The 20,026-nt window shown below is 38.9% G+C and overlaps 2 protein-coding genes across 14 annotated transcripts in view; one reads left to right on the top strand and one right to left on the bottom strand.

The window, feature by feature from the left end:
• The window catches only part of CLCN3 (chloride voltage-gated channel 3), a 58,636-nt gene extending 52,289 nt beyond the window's left edge, over positions 1-6,347 (bottom strand). For all 5 annotated transcript variants that reach the window (XR_014616091.1, XR_014616092.1, XM_084203754.1 and 2 more), the window contains exon 1: positions 6,225-6,347. The gene's annotated coding sequence lies outside the window, so the exon portion shown is untranslated. The remainder of the gene's footprint in view (positions 1-6,224) is intronic.
• A 578-nt stretch (positions 6,348-6,925) lies between these two features.
• The window catches only part of NEK1 (NIMA related kinase 1), a 44,280-nt gene continuing 31,179 nt past the window's right edge, over positions 6,926-20,026 (top strand). For 8 of the 9 annotated variants that reach the window (XM_084204555.1, XM_084204557.1, XM_084204563.1 and 5 more), the window contains exons 1-10: positions 6,926-7,064; positions 9,504-9,652; positions 9,733-9,829; positions 11,856-11,953; positions 13,533-13,616; positions 14,021-14,088; positions 14,211-14,297; positions 15,379-15,433; positions 16,696-16,896; positions 19,324-19,384. In XM_084204555.1, the coding sequence (XP_084060681.1) occupies positions 9,536-9,652; positions 9,733-9,829; positions 11,856-11,953; positions 13,533-13,616; positions 14,021-14,088; positions 14,211-14,297; positions 15,379-15,433; positions 16,696-16,896; positions 19,324-19,384 (868 nt within the window). In that variant the 5' untranslated portion in view covers positions 6,926-7,064; positions 9,504-9,535. Of the gene's footprint in view, positions 7,065-7,428; positions 7,445-9,503; positions 9,653-9,732; positions 9,830-11,855; positions 11,954-13,532; positions 13,617-14,020; positions 14,089-14,210; positions 14,298-15,378; positions 15,434-16,695; positions 16,897-19,323; positions 19,385-20,026 lie in introns of those variants that run through there. The other variant, XM_084204556.1, reaches the window with a different exon arrangement.

A 20,026-nucleotide genomic window follows, 5' to 3' on the forward strand; every position in this document is an offset into this window, starting at 1 on the left:
AACTATGTGCACAGATTCCTAAACTCGGTCAGGGTCACACCTGAGTTGAGAATCTTTCAGACAATTTTGTTCAAGTTCAATATAGTTCAGGATTTTCAAATTGGAATGTGAAAAAGCACCATTCTCCTTAGTTTAACTCCAAGTATCTTCTCAATAACAGCATCAACCACATATTTTTAAGGGCTGAATTAAAATTTCTTTAGACACACACTAAAGCCCCTGAGATCAAGATAAAAATCCTATAGAGGTCTCCAAAACACAACACAGGCACAGGACCACTACTTGTGAAATCTTGTGGGGACACCTGGTGGCTCCTGGTCCTTACTTTCCCTACTAACAAATTTCCAGCTTCAAAGTAGTGAAGAAAACACCAGCTAAAGAGGAACATATTCCCCGTACTCTGTCAGAAGTGACAACCCTTTGGTCATCAGAAACAAAAAAAGGCTGGGCACTCCTCTTGGTATGTGTAACTGTAGAACCCCAGAAGATAAGGGGCTAATGTGAATGTTTCAAACAGTGATAACTGGATTGCTGTGGAGCCAACCAGGGATTGTTGGTAATAACAGACAATTGTTGGTACTAACATGAGAAAGAACAAGATTGGCTGGAGAAGGGGCCATGCAGAGGTAGGGCAGCACTCCCCCAGGACAAACATCCTTGGTCTAGTTCTAAGAGAGAGGCACAACACAGTACAGCGCAAGCACAGGAATGAGGGAGGCCAAGGTATGGGCACGGACTGTAGAGAGGGATCAAGACTATCCCAGACTCCTGAAGCTCTCCAGCCCATTTCCAGAAACTTCTGAAAGAATGGACTGCACACGAGGGGGAGTTTGCACAGAAAACAAGAAACCTGCTTTCCTGGTGAGGAAACCTATCTATTAAAAAGTACCCCCAGCAAGCCCAGGAGTGCCCCCAGGACCCTGGACATCTCAACAGCTGTACTGATGCTGAAACCAGGACTAGTGATCTCTTCTTCTCTCTTCCCTTTCACCCTGTCCCTTTGTCCAAAACCCAGTGCCATGCACTTATACAGACTAACATAGCAACTTTCATGCCAAGTGTGTAAAGCACTAACAAAACTTTCTGATTGTTTGCAGACCCTCTGACGTTTGTTGTTCCTTTTGACCATGAGCATTTATGAATCTTGAGTGCTTCCTTCCCATTAAGAGAGGGACATCACAGTAGCAGAGTGATACACTGACAGATGCAGTAAGTACAGCTACTTAAACTTCAAGGCCAGGAGTGCTGACAAAAGACTTGTTCTGCTTCTTGCTCTGGATCCTCTCAAGCAACAGTGTTAAGGCAGCGAGGTGAGGAAGAACTGATCTGTAATCAACACCTGGCTCTTCCTCATGGTTGACATCATTTGCTTGACTACACAGAAGCCACCTCATTTTTTTAAAAACAGCTCTCACAACCATTCTGGTAATTTTCAAAGGATGAAATAAATATATAAATCTTTTCAGAGAAACCTGTGAACCTCTGATGTTAATAAACAAGACTGTTAATAGCCCGTTCCAGGTTTTTAATACAAACAGATACTCTAACTAAAGGAGATTTTTTTAAAAAAACAAAAGGTAGTGAAGATGCACAAACGGCACCAAAGCAAAGTATTTCCTAAATCAAGCGTGTTAGCAGTTCAGAATGCACAGCAAGTTGCCCTCATTTGAATATTCTTCTCTCCAGCTGTAAAACCTAGATGAAACACTGGAAAGGGCATTGCCAAAATTATCTGTATTTCATCAGGGTCTACAAATGGTCGACAAGTTTCTGGCAGGAGAGTCCAGAGAGAAATTTAAAATTTACTGTTCAATAGTGGTATCAAGTTAAAAACAAGACTCGTGGTGGGTATTTTATGAGGGAAAAAAGAAATTGGGTTCATGTGAGATTTTTAATATTACCAAAAAAAAAATTCACCTATAGTTTACTAAAAGCCTTTCAGCTAGCAGACTGCAAAGAGGGTGAGTTATCTTAAATGTGTTGTTATATAACCACAGAGATGAGGTCAGTTCACTGAGTTCATAGATCAAATTTATTTAAAATAATCCATCCTCTACCCATCCAAAGAAAAGAAATATTCTTTAAAATTTCTTAGGAATAAAAACTGAGATTTTTCTAACTGTGCTAATGACATAAGTACTTAGTACACAGATTGTTAGGTCTTCTCAGGTGTCTTAGAAGCTTTACTGCCTAAGTTAAAAGAATATTCATGTCTCAGCACAAAACAAATGAAAAATGCTAAGTCTGTAAGATTGATAACAGTTAAAGGAATCCCCAGTTTTCTTTCCTAGATATACTCTGGAAATCTGTAGATTCAGTTTTCAAAATCAGAAAATGAATGTGTTTGGAAGCATATGGAGAACAGATTTTTTTTCCCATCATATACATGAGACAAATTAAAAGCGGAAAACTCAGGGGAAAAAGCTGCAGTAGATCAAAAACTGCAGATAACACATCAAAATCCAAGAAATCTGGCAGAGAACACTAATTTGAAGATAAAAGTGGAAGGAACTCAAACACAAACTTATCTTTCAGGAAAACAAGTACTTGAATTTAAACTGGCAGGATGTCAAAATATTAAATCACCCCAGTAGCTCTATCTGGAATTTAAACAAAGTACTGAAGTGAAATCCCATTTTTACTATTTCAATTAGGAAACATTTTTCGTTGTACTTACTGCAGTATGAACATGCAAAATACACATTTGAGTACTTAACCCCTCTGTAATTTTTAGAGAAATTTATCAAAATATATGAAAAATAAGGAGAAAAAATAACAAAGGTTATTTAACCTTATGCAAAGGTTATTTTTTATCAAAGGGTTTGTGCTTCAAGACTGAACTAATTAATTAATTAATTCACTTTTTCATTTATTACTCCTCCTTAGCCCCACAAAGCAAGTACAATCTAATCCTATAACTAGAAAGCCTAACAAAAATGCTTAACAAACAAAACAGCTGAATGCCTAGAAAGTTCAAGGGGAAAATAGTACCTGACTACTACACTCTTTGCAAATTTTTAAAAGTAACTGCTCGTACCCATTATGAAGTTATAAATTCTTTTCTTTACATTAATTTCCAGGAATATACATTCACGACTACCTACTACATAATACAAACTAATAAGAGTACTCCAGAGGTAAACAGATTTGTAACCATTTTAACATCTTTGTCTAGAATTCTTTCTGCTATGCATGAAACTTCAACTTCCTATGAATTACTTCAACTTCCTTCTCCAATAATAAAAAATATCTGTTCATTAAGTATAATTACTATCTCAACAATTTACATTTTTTAGTTTCTATGTTTCTAAAGCAGAGTACATTTCCCAGCAGAAAAAAAAATCTGTTTACAGCCTTTTTATTACAGTCAATTTAAATGAGTATTGTTCTGTCTAGACTTTATTCTCTCAGCTGACTTTTCATAACGGCTTTCAAAATTCAAAAACAAGATTCAAGTTAACTCTAAAAATTTTTAATTGTCAACTTTCTACTGTTCTGAGCATCTGCAGTTTGCAAAGCTTGGCATATAAACAAGCATGAAGTACTGTACTGCAGAGCCTCCTCGTCCACAAGCACAGTAAAAAGCTGACCTGACACCTGAACAGCTTCAGCAAGTCAGACAACACAGAACCTGCACTTTAAGGTTATGACATAAGGGAACAACTTCAACAAGGAAGGCAGAATTGGGAACTTGCTCACAGGCATTAAGCTGAAATCTTGGTTTTGGGAAAATAAGCAGGAAGAGTACAAAAGCAGTTCCGTGCACATGATCACTGCCACTGCTGACAATTTTTGGAGTTTATTGGGTTACTGCTGCTCTCAAGGTGCCAAAGCAAGAAATTCAGGAACGTGCAAAATAGTCTGAGAATTAGGAAATTAACTCAAATTGGCACTATCACTTCTGGCACAAATCTCTTCAGCAGTAGAGCTCCTATTCTGCTTTCTTAATTTATGACCAAGTTAAAAATATCCCTACTGCCAAATTATTATAAGACTTTACCCTGAAATCTTGATCTGTACAGTTACACCTGTTCACATGCATATGAAGTCAGCAAAATAAGAGCAGGAAAAAACTATCTCAATGTTCCTAGAATGCCTTTTGGCAATGGTTGTGAACTTGGAACAGTTGTCCCAGCTTTAGTGCTCACACTCAAGGAATGCAACTTTGCTGTTCGAGGTAAGACACGCACACGCAGCCCCCGAAGCAAAGTGTGTGTGCTGTATATTCAGTGAACAGGAGAAGACATATTACACAGCCAGACCCACCTGTTCATAGAATAACCAGCACAGTGGGTTCTCACTTGCAGGTTACTCAAACATCAATTCGCTGCAAATGTTTGTGTGCAAGAAACCACAACAAGAAGTATAAACATGGTCATGAGAAAACGATGACAAATTCATAAAATAAAGTGTTTCAGAGCAATGCAGTCACAAAGAGCAAAGGGCAACAGCTTCAAGTGTCTTTCGTGGTCAAGAATTTGGATAGACTTGTTGATATTACAGAAGGAGAAGTGGGAAAAAGGAGGGAAATTTTACCCAGGATTACTTTAATTTGAAAGTATGCACCACAGAGAGAAGAGTGGAATAGTAGACCACTCAAAGAGGGCACTGTAAAAATCTGGGCAAAGAAAACCTTTGAATACAACAAGCAAAATGTGTTTATAGAAACATTACAGTACACATTCTGTATAACATCTACCCTTATCCGGCAAAGAATTTTTAGGACTGACATACCACATACCAATACTAAACAGAAACAAACAAGAAACAAGCTTCATTTTTCTGAACACCATGTAAATTCTGTTTTCTCATGTGTTGCAGAGATGCAGAGTCATTGTGTTTCAAGCTATGAGTTTCAAGCTACCTGTAGTTTTCCCAGAGCAGAAGTCCTTCCCACTCTGACAACTTTGCAGCAAGTTTACATCTGCTTACCAGCCAAAGAGACAAGACATCAAATTTACAGTAGTTAGTGAAAGACTTAGTTTAGCAAAAGTGATAGTGACAGCTGGTGAGTTCTCTTTTACTATTCTTCACAAAGGTATGTTTCCTATAATGCACAAATATTTTTTAAAATTTTACTTTACAGCATATTGACACTTCCTTAAATAGAGAAACAGTTTTGATGACTATCTGCTTTCAAATCTGTCATACCAACACATCCATCCTTCATTCAAATAGCTGTATCTGCAAAGAAGTATCTCTGTTGCTAAGGGATACTGAAAATAAACCCCTTCATAGGTCCACCAAAAAGAAAGGCACCTAAAAGCAAAAAGCACACATTCACCTGACAACTTATTCCACAAACTCTGCACCAGAAACTTCAGAGGTCCCACAACCTCAAAAATGCGGTGCAAGTCTTCACACCCAAATGACTACTATTTACCAGTACGTTGCCAAAAATATTTAAGCATCAATTCTAACATAGGTTAGACCGAGAAACATTTTAAATTTGGTTGTAAGGCCCTATTTTACCTAGTTTAGTACTTTCAAGTGTGACACAGCAAATTTACTATGCTACACTGAACATAGTTCACTATCAGCACACGATTTTCCACCGTCTCATTCATAGACACTCATTTTAAGTGAGAATTGATACACACTTGTTTTACAGCCATTTACACGGTATTGGCTAGGTCAGGGAAGAATTCTGGTCAAGTAGAGAAGATAATATGAAACAATGCACTCAATATTCAATTTTAACCTCACTGACCTGCACACCCATATAATTATGAGACTCCAACAAGAGCCCATTACCTCTCTCTCTCCCTTGTCTAAGAGCGGCCCTACTAGCCAAACCCGCGAGCCAACATAAAGCGAGCAACTCATGCAGAATAATCCTTCCAGCGCTGGGTACGTGGGGAGGAGACCCTGGACCTTGCCAGCCGCAGAGCCCCCCGCCTTCCCTACGCTGCCCGGAAGAACACCGGGATAGGGTGACAGGGTGCAAACAGGCTGTGCTTACGCCGTGTAAACACACGGGGCATTCCCCCCGTCATGCCGGCCTTTCAGGGGAGGCACACGGACGAGGTGAGGGATACGTGAGGAGCCACCACGTCCGTCCCTTCCCGGCCCCGGCCGGAGCCGCCTCGCTGACGGCGGCGCAGCAGCCGCTGGGCGGGCGCTGCCCGCTCCCCTCCTCCCGCCGACTCGGCCCCGCTCGCTCCCCTGCCGTGTCCCGGGCCGTGGGGGAACCCGAGCCTGCCCTGCCCCGCCGCTGCCCGTACCTGCGCGGGCGGCGCCGCCCGCTGATCCCCGGGGAGGCGCTGGCTCATCCTCCCTGCGAGCGCCAGCGGGACACGGGCGCAGCCCCCGGACCCGCGGCCGCTCCGCCGCCCGGCACCGCCCCCTCGGCCCGGGGAGGGCGGGGATTCCCACCGCGCAGAATCGGCGCCCGTCGGGCCCCCGGGGTCAGCATCGCCGTCACTGCTGATTCTGCTTCCCGCGGTCCGCCCGGTGCGGGTCCGTCCCCCGCTCCCGCCCGCCCGCGGAGGGGCGCGGCTTCCCCGAGGCCCGGGAGGGGCCCGTGCCGGGCACCCTCGGTGCGAGGGTGGGTTGAGGGTCCAGGGGGAAGCAGGACAGTCCCGCGCTTCAGAACGGGGTGGAGGCGGTTTCCCAGGTAAAGGAGGCAGAGAGAAGCCGGGTACATCGCGGCATCGTTCGGCTTCGGGCTAAACTGCGCCGCCTCTAAATTCCAGGCGCTGCGAAGGCCCGGAGAGCTTAAGGGTTTTACCTGCACAGAAAACGCAGGTGTCGGGCTGAGCACGGAGCTCCTGGGTACTGCCAGCCAAGGTGCTGAGGCCAATATGGGGCCCACTTAACACACAGCGAATGGAAGTTCCACCAAAACGTGTCAAGTCAAGGGGTGTATTTTTTTTTCCCCCTAAGGAAAATGCCCGCTGGTCCGCTTATGTGCAAGGCCAACAAGCCCGCAGGGCGCCGTGCCCTGTGGCACTCGGACTGAGGAGGCGCGTTGTGAATCACGAGCCTCTTTGCCCATAGGTGCCACTAAGGCGCGCTTTGGAGTCGGGAACGGAGGAGCCACAGGTGCAGCCCGACCCTCCCCGGTAAGCGCTGCGCTCAGTCCCGCCGCGGCACTCTTCCCCCCAGGAGCCCCGCCCCGGGGCTGTCCTGGGACAGACACATACCGCCGGAGCCGGGCCGTACGGTGCTGAGGGTCGCGGGTCGTTGGTGAAACACTTATAGCTGTTTTGGGCGGGTTTCCCCCAAAAACGCTGACACCCGCGCGCGCCCCTCCCGTCACGTGACCGCGACCGCGCGTTACCAGGGTGAAGTGCCGCTAACGCGGACAGGGCCGCGGCCCCGCCCCTGTGCGGACTCGCCCAATGGGAGCCGAGCTGCGGGGCGGGGCCGCCAATAGGGGCGATGGGGGCGGGGCCTTGCCAGGCGCGAGGCCAGGTTGGGCAGTCGGGGCCGCGGCGGGCAGGTATGGCGGGGTGGGGCCGGGCGGGCGCGGGGAAAGCTGAGGCGGGGTGGGAACGGGGCGGGCCGGGCCGCCCTTCTGGGAGCCGGGCAGGTAGCGGATGGTCTCTTCCAGCCAGCCTGGGGCTGGTTGTTCCCCGCCATGCCTCTTGCCCTGGTGCTGGGCTTGCTCTGGCTGTGCGGGGGCGGCGGCCTGGCGGGGCCCGCTGCGGAGCGCGGCCCAGCTCGGCCCCTGCCCTGTCCCTCCCCGTACGCGCCGCCCGGGCCTGGTCGGGCAGGTGCCTCGGGGTGTGACTTGGGCCGCTCTCCTGCCTGTCCGATGAACTGACTTGCTGCCCTGGGCTTGAAAAGACAACGCCCTGTCAGTGCTGATGTTCTTCCTCTGGACGCCTGTTTTTGCCTTGCCACGTGTAAAAATAAGCTCATGGAAGATTGTATACCCGCTTTGACTGAACTGTAGCTTCTCGCCCAAAGGCTGATTACTGTCCATTTGTATTTGCACAGAGCAGAGCAGCATGCAGAGGCAGCCCTAAGCTGTGCCTAATGCAGCTGTTTTAACTGTAGAGCAACTCTGCTTGTTTCGTGAAGTAGGGTAGGAAGAGAACTTCAGTAGAGTCATGCAAAGTTCAAATTGTGTCCTACCTGCTGTGCTTTTACTGTTGCCTGAAAGAGAATATTGAAGTTAATACCAAGACCTTCTTATGTTTAAAGTGCAACTTTATATTAAACTATCTTTATCTACTGTAAAAATATAAAAAGTTAATCTTACCAAAACACTGCAGGCCTGTAATTTTAACTTTTTATTTTCCTGGTAGTTATGCTTAGTCTTAGCAGGCTTTGCATCTCCTCTTTTGCAGAACAGATTACTTTAGATCTCTCTTGTTTTGTCTTGCTATGCTTATCAGGCTTATTCATTTTGGTCTGCTCTCATGGTATAGGTCCTGTTAAGTAGCATCTGTGTCTAGTACGTGCTAATTCTGTTAAAAAAAAAAATCTCAAATTGAGGAGAAACCCTGATGTGAGACCTGTGATGTGTGTGAAGTTTGGATCTAAGCTACTAGGATCTCCTGTTGGAACGAAGCTGGGTACAGCAAAGCAGAAACGCTATTAGTTCTTGTAAGTGAGCCTTAAGTGAAGAAAATCTTAGGACGCCTTTGTCTTTTTCAGGTTATAGAAACTTCCTCAGCATATGGAAGCTCTTTTTGCTTTAAAAAATATTATCTTTAAGTCTTCTGTGAATTTGCTCGTATATTTGTCACTTTGGTCTTTGTTCTGACTTTCACTGTGCTGTTCTGACACATCTGTATGTTACCATGGCTTCTGCTTGCAGCTCCCTAGTGTCCTGTTTTACCAAAGTATTTTTTAATATAGAACCTTAAACACCATAAAAATTCACCTGAGTACTCCTTTTAATCTGAAAAGGTAGTCTGAATGGTCAGATAGTAAATAAAAAATAGGGATCTGTGCCATTTTGTGATTTTTTTTTTTTTGTTTTGTTTTATATGCAATGCGAAAAGAGTCTCTCAGTCAGGCTTAAGGCCACACCTCTGTATTGAATAATGATTTGAAACTATGGGAATCTCTTGAATTCAGGCCATTTTTGGCTTCATTGTAGTGATAAAAAAGCTGGATTTAGTGCTTCTTAAGAAACAATGCATAGAATTCCCCTCACCTTCATTGCGTTTCTTCCAAGTAATGTTGAATGAAACTTTTTAACCAGGTGGTATAGTTCTATAACGTTTGTGGGCCAGCTGAATCGGAAGCCTTGGCACTGATTGCACTGATTTATTTAAAGACAAAACAGACCCTTTTTAGTCAACATAAAAGATGAAACAGGTTTTAGTTATGCAATTCTTGTTGGCCCAAAATGAGACAGCTGTACCAAGATAGAATTGAGACTAAGAGTAGGTGATTTACAGAAAATCAAAGAAAGAGACAAATGGATCAGCATTTTGAGTAAGAAAAGAAATAAAAATACCATGCCCTGATCAGGCTAGATCACTAAGTACACCAATTAAATACACTCATGGGTTTTCTTTCTGTTTGTTGGTTTGTTTTTCCAGTACTCAAGAAAGGATGCCTTAAGACAAGAAGTATGGATAAATATATCAAAGTACGGAAGATTGGAGAAGGATCCTTTGGGAAAGCAATACTTGTCAAAGCTAAAGAAAATGGCCAACAGTATGTTATTAAAGAAATAAACATCTCTAAGGTAAGTGATTGTTATTAATAAATTTATGAGCCATTCTTTTTGTATTTATCTTCTCACAAATCATTATTTTCCTTCTGAAGATGTCAAATAAGGAGAGAGAAGAATCAAGGAGAGAAGTTGCTGTTTTGGCTAACATGAAACACCCAAATATTGTCTTGTATAGGGAGTCATTTGAAGGTAAGATGAAGTAATACAGTAGAACCTGAAGTAACATGAGTGACTCTGTGCACTTCTTATTGCACTTAGTCTAAAAGTCAGGGAGTTTTCTCTCTTTAATCAGTATTTTTCATACTTCAGTTATTTTCTGTATTTTTTTCAGAATTCCCATCCGCATTTTAAAATAATTGTAATTCAGGAAAAAGGGCAACAAATAAACAAATATTCATGATTGTACCTTACATGCATTGGTTTTGGTTGATGCTTAAATGAAAGATATTCTCTTGTTTCTCCAGAGCATAAGTCTCCTTGAATATACCCTATCAACTGGAATGCTTGTGTAGGTTAAATTTGTGTAGGTTAAATTACAGTCTAAATTTGGATATTGATAACCTAGCAAGAGCAGTTTTATGTCCAAGTCTGTTGTCATAGAGTGCAGTCTTTAGTAACTGCAACCATATAATTGCTTTCAGAGCTGGGAAAATAGATGGGACTGTTTACTTCCTCAGGTAGTGAATGAAGGAGAAATATAATTCTACATTGTCTTCACAGTGAATGTCTTGGGAAATGGGCAGAACAGAAAAAAGATTCCAAAAACCTATTATAAAAGTTAAAATATTATTAAAAGCCCCTAAATATTATTTGAACTGCTGTTTAGGATTTTGGTCTCTTCTTTCCTCCCTTTCTGCTGACTCTCTTATGTCTTTCACCCGGGTTTTTCCCTTTGTCTTTTCTTTAAATTAGATTTTTTTTGCATAATCATATTACACAGCCACACTTCTGGTTTATAAATATGCACTGCTTTCTTCCTTGTGGTAGAGGGCTCTTCTTTAAGACTGGTTTTTACTTACAAGGTAGATTTTCATTGTGGTAGAAGGTTATTCTTTAAGACTGCTTTTTTTCTTACAAGGTAGATCCTGTAATCCATAATTCACAAGACTTTGTGTTGCATCTTTATTGCCAGAACACATTGAATTTGAATACATTAAATATTAAGTTCTTAGAAGAAAATTATTTCAGCAATAGATATGCAGGAAATCTAGACTCTTAGAATCATCTTTTAAAATTACACTAATTAAAGATAATAATAAAATAATCAAATGGAGAAACTTTAGGGGTTTGATGTTTTGAAAGGCAGATTTCAGAAGCATTCTATGGGAGTGAAATTTAAGTGACTTAAATGATTCAATTTATTTTAATTCAAAGGTTTTTAAGTGTTGTGACTAACTTTTTCATAAAATAGGAGTTCTTTTTCCCTTGACCAGCATGTGACTGATTTTCTGCAGTTATTCATCTCTTCTCAAAATCATGCCTAGTATGTGAGTAGTGTAGTTCTTATGCTTTTGGCAACTTGCAATTTGCTTCTGCCTAATCTGTTTTTTCATCAGTAACTGGGAAAACCAAAACTTTGAATGAAATGTATTATGTTTGTTCATATCTCCTACTGGGAACTTGCATGGGATTTTTTGAAGTCTCCTGAGATTTCATTCAAAAAAGAGAAGATAATTGTTTCCATCTCTCATTGTTTGCTGGAGGTGCTCTTACTGTTCTTCAGACTGAAATAAACTGCATGTCTAGTATGAAAGCTGATGGCTGTCATGTTCTGGCAAGTCCAGGTACAATTCCAAGAAAGAAGAAGGCAAATAGAGGCAACTTAAGATCCCTTTAGGGTAGGGGGATCTCTAGGATGTTTGAAAAAAGTTTAAAGATTGGTTTTATATTGCGTTAATAAAATTACACCTTTAATTTCATAGTGGTTTTGAACACCATGTTGGAACATTGATTCAGTAGATGTAATTCTTCTCCCTCCCTATCAAAATAGTCCAATGTTACTAAAATGGAAAAATTAGGTTTTGAAACTCAAAATAATAAACATATTTTTGCTTGAAGTTTGAAAAAATAGACTAATACATTATATCTAAAGCTGCATGTGAAAAAATAAAATTTTTGTTGCTTTTTCTGTGACTGTGGTGAAGATATTTAGAAACTTAAGTAAAGAAGGGTCTTGCATTTGTCTTTTTGAAATACTTTGTCTTTTACTTTACAGAAAATGGCTGTCTGTACATAGTGATGGATTACTGTGAAGGAGGAGACCTATTTAAAAAGATAAATGCCCAGAAAGGAATCCTGTTCTCTGAAGATCAGGTAACAGAAAACTGCTGTTATAGTGTTTTGTTGCAGGATACTTTTTCATGAATTTGAAACTATTTTGGTTCAGGTTATAGGTGTGATTGCTTAATCTAAAAGGAGATTCTCAAACAGTCATCTTGTTGCTATTGGTCAATGTAGTATCATTAAAAAGCAAAACCAAACTAAAACACAAACGAAAAAACCAACTGCACAAAAAAAAAAAAAAACAAAAAAAAACCCCAGAAAATATGGTTGGAAGTCCTGGGTATGTTACTTGAGATTTTGTCTCTATGTGTAAGATGTTTTTAAAAGTTGGATCTCTTGTGAAGTTAGCCAAATCTGAGACATGAAAAATACTGAAGGATAACATGAATATCCTTAAACCTGTGAAATAATTTTAAAAGTTTTTAAAGATGTAATGGCATAGGATTTTTGTATTGTAATACTGCTTTTCATGTGTCATAAGTATAAAATAATATACTTTGTAAGTATAATAATATGAAATATAGAAATATGGAGTTGGCGTCATTCAAAAGTTCCTTTTGCCAGTAATAAAAATTTAATGTTCTGCTGATATACTTCCAATACATTTTCTTTTGCCACAAAACTGGTTTATAAGGTAATTTTTTGTGAAAGAGTAGTGACATCGTTTGGAATAAATGAGAGGATTTTAAGTACAGATTTGATTAAATTAAGTAAGAATAAGTTATGCAGGATTCAGGGCGGGTTTTTTGTTAGGACTGAAATGTTTCTTTGTTTATAAATTGTTTCTATGCTTTTGGGTCTGTGTCCAGTAGGATCTCAATTTACCTGGGATTGGAAAGTCTTAGTAGTATATGAAACATTTGGGATATAATTTGTAAAACTTTTAATTTTCTAGTTTGACCTCACTTTTTACAAGGAGGACTTCAAATGGAAAAGTGAAAATCATGTCTTGCATTATACTATAATTTTGTCATGTATCTTCTTCTAAGTAGTGAATGTAAAACTACTACTCACATGGCAAAGTTCTTGTCATTAGTCACTTCTTAAATGGTGAATTTTGCAAATTTACCCAAAAAAGGGCATTGTTGGCTTGTTCATAATCTTCAAGTTAGATGTTTGTTGCTTTTCTCATCAAAGTCTACTTTGTAATATTTTTCTTTTTAAGGTAAGACACACAAAATTACTATATGTAGAATAAGTTTCTGAGAGCATCAGTAGGCTTCCTAGGACTCTATGCCAATTAACTGAGTGCAAGAAGACTTGTATTGGCTACAGCAAAAGTGAAGTCTTTTAATTTGCAAGTTCCACATCTTAGGCATTTTAGCCAATCAGATCCACGTTGCGTACCTCTGCTAGGTTTATAATAGGTAATGAAAATAGTATAGTCTCAAGCTTAATATTAAATTTGGGTAATAAGCATTTTTCATTAAAAGGTTTGCATTATAGTGACAGGACTATTAAGTTTTTAATTATTCTTTTGTATAAACGAAGCGGGTAAGAGGGGGAGGAGGGAAAATCCATAGTTACAATTAAAGTCTGATTTGGTAATATCTTGTAAGTGGGGAAGTTTTCAGATAAATGATGATGTTGCATTTTCTTTTATTAATAGATTCTGGATTGGTTTGTACAAATCTGTTTAGCACTAAAACACATACATGATAGAAAAATCTTGCATCGGGACATAAAGTCACAGGTATGTAGGTGGCTATTTTTCAACTGAATTGTCTTTCAAAGTGATTGCATTCATATCTTCCTAGTTTGTTTATGGAAACATTTCTAATACTGGAAAGTCTTCTTCAGTCTGCAGGAGATTTATATATTTGTACAAACAGATGAGGCTATTAGGTGAAGCTACAGGTGTTACTCATGTATTTATGTGTGACAGAAAAAATTATGCTTGACAATGTGAAGTAGTGTTTTCTCATATTAATGAAGTAGGAATTGTATAAGTCTTGTGTTCCATAATAGTCAGTAACAATGACTTCAGGGGGATTAAATGGTAGAAAACTTTCTTCTTCACAAAACATGTAGAGAACGAAAAGTGTGCAATTGCATGAATATTTTAATTAACAGACTTCTTAACATTTCTATGTCAAGAATATATTTTTAACCAAAGATGGAACAATACAGCTGGGAGATTTCGGAATCGCTAGAGTTCTGAACAGGTAACTTCTTTTTGATACTGTTTTTCCTCTCCCTTAATTTAAATTGCTTTGATCAAGGAAAACACAATCTGTGCACTTCATGTGAGTTAACCAGTTAACATCCATCCTTATTTTTGTCTTAGTACTGCAGAGCTGGCACGCACTTGCATAGGAACACCATACTATTTGTCGCCTGAAATATGTCAGAACAAGCCTTACAACAATAAAAGGTACTAATAAGGATTTTATTAAACATCTTTGGTAAAAAGAAGAAAAAAAATTCCAATAAGCTCTTATAGGAATTTAAAGCTGTTCTAATCAAATGATGGTGAGCATCTGTTAGTTTGTCTCTTACCCAAGTAGGTACGGAGCTTCACTGTAGAGGTTGTGCCTTAGTAGGTCTGAAGTAGAAAGCAATGTTATGGAGAGATGACTTAGTTTAATGCTCCAAGTTCTAGATCTAGTTGTGTTCTTAATTGTGGCTCTACTTTTGCCTGTCTGCACAGTGCTTGTACTGCCTTTGTTTATGCACTACCAAAGTGAAACTCTATTAAGGATGAAACAGAGCAATTTCATTATCTGCGCACATGATGTGCATAGATGGGTGGCTGAGCTTGCTCCGGATACATCACTTTACCCATGGCTGCCCTGGCAGCAAGCAGCCTGTCCTTGGTAACAGTGTCCCCAGTGTAGTTAAATGGTAATAACTTAATGTTAGTAAGTTACCTTTCCACAGCACCAAGTTGTTGCATTCATTGCTGTGAGTGCCTTATTGTCATTTCAATGGATTTCTTAAGAGATAAAAATTGTTACAATTCCTTCCCGTAATTTCTTCTACATGGGGTTTATTATCTAATGATGTTCTAACCAAATCCTGTAATGAATGGGGGCAAGTTTAGTCACTGCTAAACAGAATAAATTGACTTTGAGAATTGTATTTTTTGTGCTAGGTAATGAGGTTTTTTTGGATTTTGTTTGTTTAATTTGAAGACCTCAGGCAAATGTATATATTTAAATGAAAAAAGCCTTTGTCCATATTTTGTCTGATTTCTGTGGCTGAGATGGTTCTAAATCACCAGCCAAAATAGCATAATCTGATTTTCAGGGTGGCCTTATTTTGGTTGATGAATTAGTTTGGGGATTTTTGTTTCCCTGGGGTTTTGCAGGGTCAAAGAAGTCCATAGAGGGCAGCTTGTGCATACTCAAAAATCCACCCTTTTCCTCTTCAAAGATAAACTTCACAGATACGAGTTAACTGGCAATGTTAACCTAGAGCTAAGTTTTCAAAATAATGTGTTCTCTTTGATTTAGCGACATCTGGGCCCTTGGTTGTGTTCTCTATGAAATGTGTACACTTAAACACGCGGTGAGTAGAAACTTTGTGTCTATAAAAGAATAGTGATTTCAAACAGAATTTATTTCTGATGTCATGCAGATATATTTTAGTTGATGAAATGTTTCATGGTAGCTGTTTGAAAGTTACCTTCAGCGTTTTCATCTCCACTTCCTGTGCCAACCAGCACTTTTCATTGGTGTTTTGCTCCATGCCAGTCTCTCAGCTGTCTTGGCACTTTTGTTTTTGTATTAGCTGAAAAAATTGTTAGGTATTATAGTAAAGGATACTAGGAATAGTGGGGACATTTGTAGGGTTTTTTGGTTGGTTTGGGGGGTTTGTTGTTGTTGTTGCTTGGAGTCTTTGGTTGGTTGGGTTAGGTTTTATTCCAAAAAAGCTTGAATTCATTGAAACCTTCATTGAAAATCTGAATTTGGATTCTGCTTTTTTGCAGATGGATTAATGTAGTTCTGTTTAGAACAGAAATAGTGCTTACAAAAAAACTCCCAAGGTTGAAGAGTTACCTTTTTCCAGTTTTTTTCTTCTTCTGTCCTTTCTACAGATTTTTTGTGGATTTTGTTTTGTTTGGAGCTTCTTAGTAGCTATTTTTATTAAAAGAAGGAGATTGTAACAACATGGAAATAGAAAGAACTATTTTCAAGGGATAAGGATTTCATTTCATTTCAAGCTTTTGTAATTTCTTCTTGCTTGGTCTTTTATGTGGCAGCACTGCTGACAGTGTTTAATTTCTGAGAGTTGATGTCAACAAATTTTTTTCTGTAAGCTGGGTGATACATATTGTTTCCTTTTTATTGTACAAAGGAATTGAAATGGTGCTCTCACTTACTTGAGCTTAAACTGAAGTCTGAGCATTCCCTTGGATTTCACCCTGAATGAGTGTGAATACTTCACATTCTGTAATTTGTAATGGGGGGTTGCTAAAAAAGGCAGAAGGCATGTTGTAGTTGAATGCCTTTGGAAGAGGAGATCAAGCAGATAATTATTTTTTCCTTAGTTATATATCATTGTCAATCTAGGTCTGGAGGCAAGTAATTACTTGTTAGCAACATTGTCTCCATAGTATGAAATACCTGTATTGTGATGTATTTTTAATTGGAATTTTAATTTGAATACTTGGCAACAGATTATTTTGAACTGCTGGTGTTGACCTTGAAAATGTATGTGTTGAGGCAAAGGAAGGTGCACTGTTAGCTTGGTTTCCTCATCATCTCTATGTGCAGCCTTGCATGTGGACAGGCGATAGCAATAATTGTTCTGTTCCTTCTGTGATACAGTTTGAAGCCGGTAACATGAAGAACTTGGTCCTGAAGATAATCTCTGGGCCTTTTCCTCCTGTTTCTATGCATTACTCCTACGACCTACGTAATCTGCTGTCACAGCTATTTAAAAGGAATCCTAGGAATAGACCATCAGTAAACTCCATATTGGAGAAAAACTTTATAGCCAAACGGGTTGAAAAATTTCTCACACCAGAGGTATGGAGTTAGTTTTAATTCCAACTTTGCTAAAAACATCATAGGACTTCGCTTTTTCTTTATTCTAATGTTAGTATATTACATGGAAAAGTAGAGAAATAGTTTTCCCTAGAGCTCTTATAGACAGGGTCAGTTGAGGAAAAAACCAGTTTTACCATGAACTCTAAAGAAAAGTGTCAAATTATTAAGTGTTTGGTAGTTTCCTTAAGTAAATCTAAAGTGGCATTTTCTGAAGTGCATTGTTTTTTGTTTTTTCTATAGTGTGAGGAGTCACCAATGAGATGATTTGTTTAGATATGTATCTTTTCATAAAATGTTGCTGCCAATTATTTCAGCACTGTTGCTGTATAGAATTTCTTCAATCCATTTTTTGTTTGTAATTTGGAACGGCCTGAGAGCCTATTGTGGAAAATAATACTAAGTAAAATAATCTTTGAATTTCTTGAGGTTTAAATGTATCATGTGTATATACCCTCAAAGAAGTTGCTTCCTATTCTGTTTAAATCTATTAATATAATTTTATATCTAATAATGTCATTTTAATATGAATCTAGTTAAAAGAGATCAAGATTAACAAGTGAATAATAGTACTGATATGAGGTAAATAAATGTAGAAGAGAAAGGACATGGAGGAAGTGCAGTATAGATAATTCTAATGGATTCTAACTCACAACTAAAGAAATGTCTTGAAAAGGCCATATATAATTGGAATTTCTGAATTTCTGTGTTGAATAGTCTTTCAACTTACTTCAGATTGAAGTCTCAAAGAAAGAACAAACTTATCTGTAAAGATTTCTAAATTTTATCTAACATTTGCAACAGTAATAGTTTGATCTGGTCTTATTTCCAGTAGCTAGAATAGATATGGAATTTTTATTTGGAGTTAGTCAGTCAAAGTATAATTCGTAATAGGCTGTCTGTATCTCCAGATGGTGATACTAATTTGTCCTAGATGGAGTATGAACACTTGGGTGCAATTTTTCCAACTGTACTACTGCTGTGTTTGACTTAGAGGTGTTATCTAATATTTGAAACAACCAAAAAAGCCCCATACAGAAAGCACCTTTTACAAAGTGTATCAGTCTGGTACATTTATATTCAGCAGGAGGTGGTCATTCTGTGATACAGCTGTAATGCTTATTTTCTTACAGTATCATCCATGGCTAGTGCTGTTGTCCTCTGTTTTCCTTAGTCTAAGCTTAAAAGATCAAAGTTGACATCTTCAGGATGTTGCAGCTGTTGCTGAAATCCCATTTTTAAATATCAGGAAATCAATCTTCCAGTTTCATGTAAATTCTTTCTTTAGCTTCATGGTTACTAAGTTGCAATAAAGAGCAGATCTAAATTAGCATCAATTTTTAAGAAGGAGAAGGGGGCTTTTTGAAAGATACTAAAGAGTCAGGTTTCTTTTCTGTCAGTAAAGGTGTTCTCGTGGAAACGTAATAATTCAGTTGCTACAACTTACCACTCAAATAAAAGCTTCAACATAATTGAAATACCATTTGTAAGAAACAGTAGGAAACTGTGGGACTTCTGGCTTACAGAATCTTTGATGCCAGACTCTGCAGATTAAAAATTTGCTTTGCCATTATGCGCAGAGCCCTAAGTTCTGCACTTTGGTTCTTGTTTTGAGGTTTTTCAGGTTTAACTCCTCAGCATCCATTGTAACTGACTGGTACAAATCAAAGCAATCTCAGTACTTCAAGATTCTGTAAAGACTATTCCTGAACTGACACTTTTCATTTATCTTTGCTGCTCTTCCTTGAATACTTTTCACTTCTACTATATAGTTTTTGAAGTGTTTGGTTCAGAACTACCTACCGTATTTAAGGTGATGGCCTATTAATTTTTGAATATTCTTTGTCTAGTCTCAATTTTTTCACCTCAGTAAGACTGCTTTCCATATTTTATTATGCTAATTTTATATGCCCTCCAGCACACCATATGTGTTTTTCCAGATGCCACATATATGGTCATCTTCCCATCTTGAAAAGGATAGCAACACTTTAAAACTGCAAGCATTTTTAAAGAACCATTTTTTGACACTAGTTGTATGATAAATTCAGGTGAACTTTGGCAGCTACTCAGAAATCTTAAATTAATTATGCATAAAAGTTGTGTTGATGCTCACATTAACTTTTTTCCTAGATTCTTAGCTTGCTCATAAATGAGATAACGTGCCACCCAGAAGTCAGACTAAATTGCTTTTTAAAATTACTTGAGTAATTATGCCAAAAATGTTTGAAAATACTCCAGCTCCATATTGGTAATACTAGATTCAATGCATAAAGTTGAGTGTTTATTTTCATGGAATTTACAGTAAATGCTCTTACTTAGAGGCTTACTGCTAACGGTATGCTTGTCTGAAAATGAGTTATTCCTAGCTTTGGTCACAGGTATTATTGACTAATTCTTCCACTTGTTTAGCTTATTGCAGAAGAATTCAGTCATAAAATTTTCCACAAGTTTGGACCACATCCTTCACCAGGTAAGGTTGGTGTCTACACTGCTTTTGCTTTCAGCTCTGTCAAGATCATGTGTGTAGCTTTGTTCTTTTACTAGTTTTTTTTTTTTTTTTGGTGTGCTCTCTTACCTGACTGTAGGAATTTCAGGAAAAAAGAGAGAAGAATCAACTTCCTCCCCTCCCCTGGGGAGCTGGACATATGTTGGGTACAAATGATGCAAATACAAGCTATGGGCCTGTAATATATTCCGTGCACTTTTTCCTCTTGCAGTATGCTACACTTCGAAAATTTAATGAGACAGTGTAGACTGCAAATAATGGAACTAATTCATATGCTATGATTGTATGACTTATTTTTATCCCTTAGCAATGAAAAATGGCTAATGAGAAGTACGATTTCTTCCCCAAAAATGTGGGATGCTTCATTAGAGATTCCAAGATAAAGCCCTGGCTTCAGTCTTATTCAGTGAAATTTTGGCTAGTGTTAACAAAGATTAATTCTGTCAACCAAAGATGGTGTTACTTCATTTTACTGCATTAGTTTGCCTTTTTTTCCCCCTAGATTTCCCTTCCTTTCCTTCCTTCAGTTATTTTATTTCCCTGTAATTGTTTGATGCTCTGGCAAGGGCTTTGGTATCTTTTGGTAGTGTTGCTGAACTCATATTC

This window comes from Fringilla coelebs (genome assembly GCF_963513975.1).
Source record: "Fringilla coelebs genome assembly, chromosome: 4".
In the NCBI taxonomy this organism is placed as follows: domain Eukaryota; kingdom Metazoa; phylum Chordata; class Aves; order Passeriformes; family Fringillidae; genus Fringilla; species Fringilla coelebs.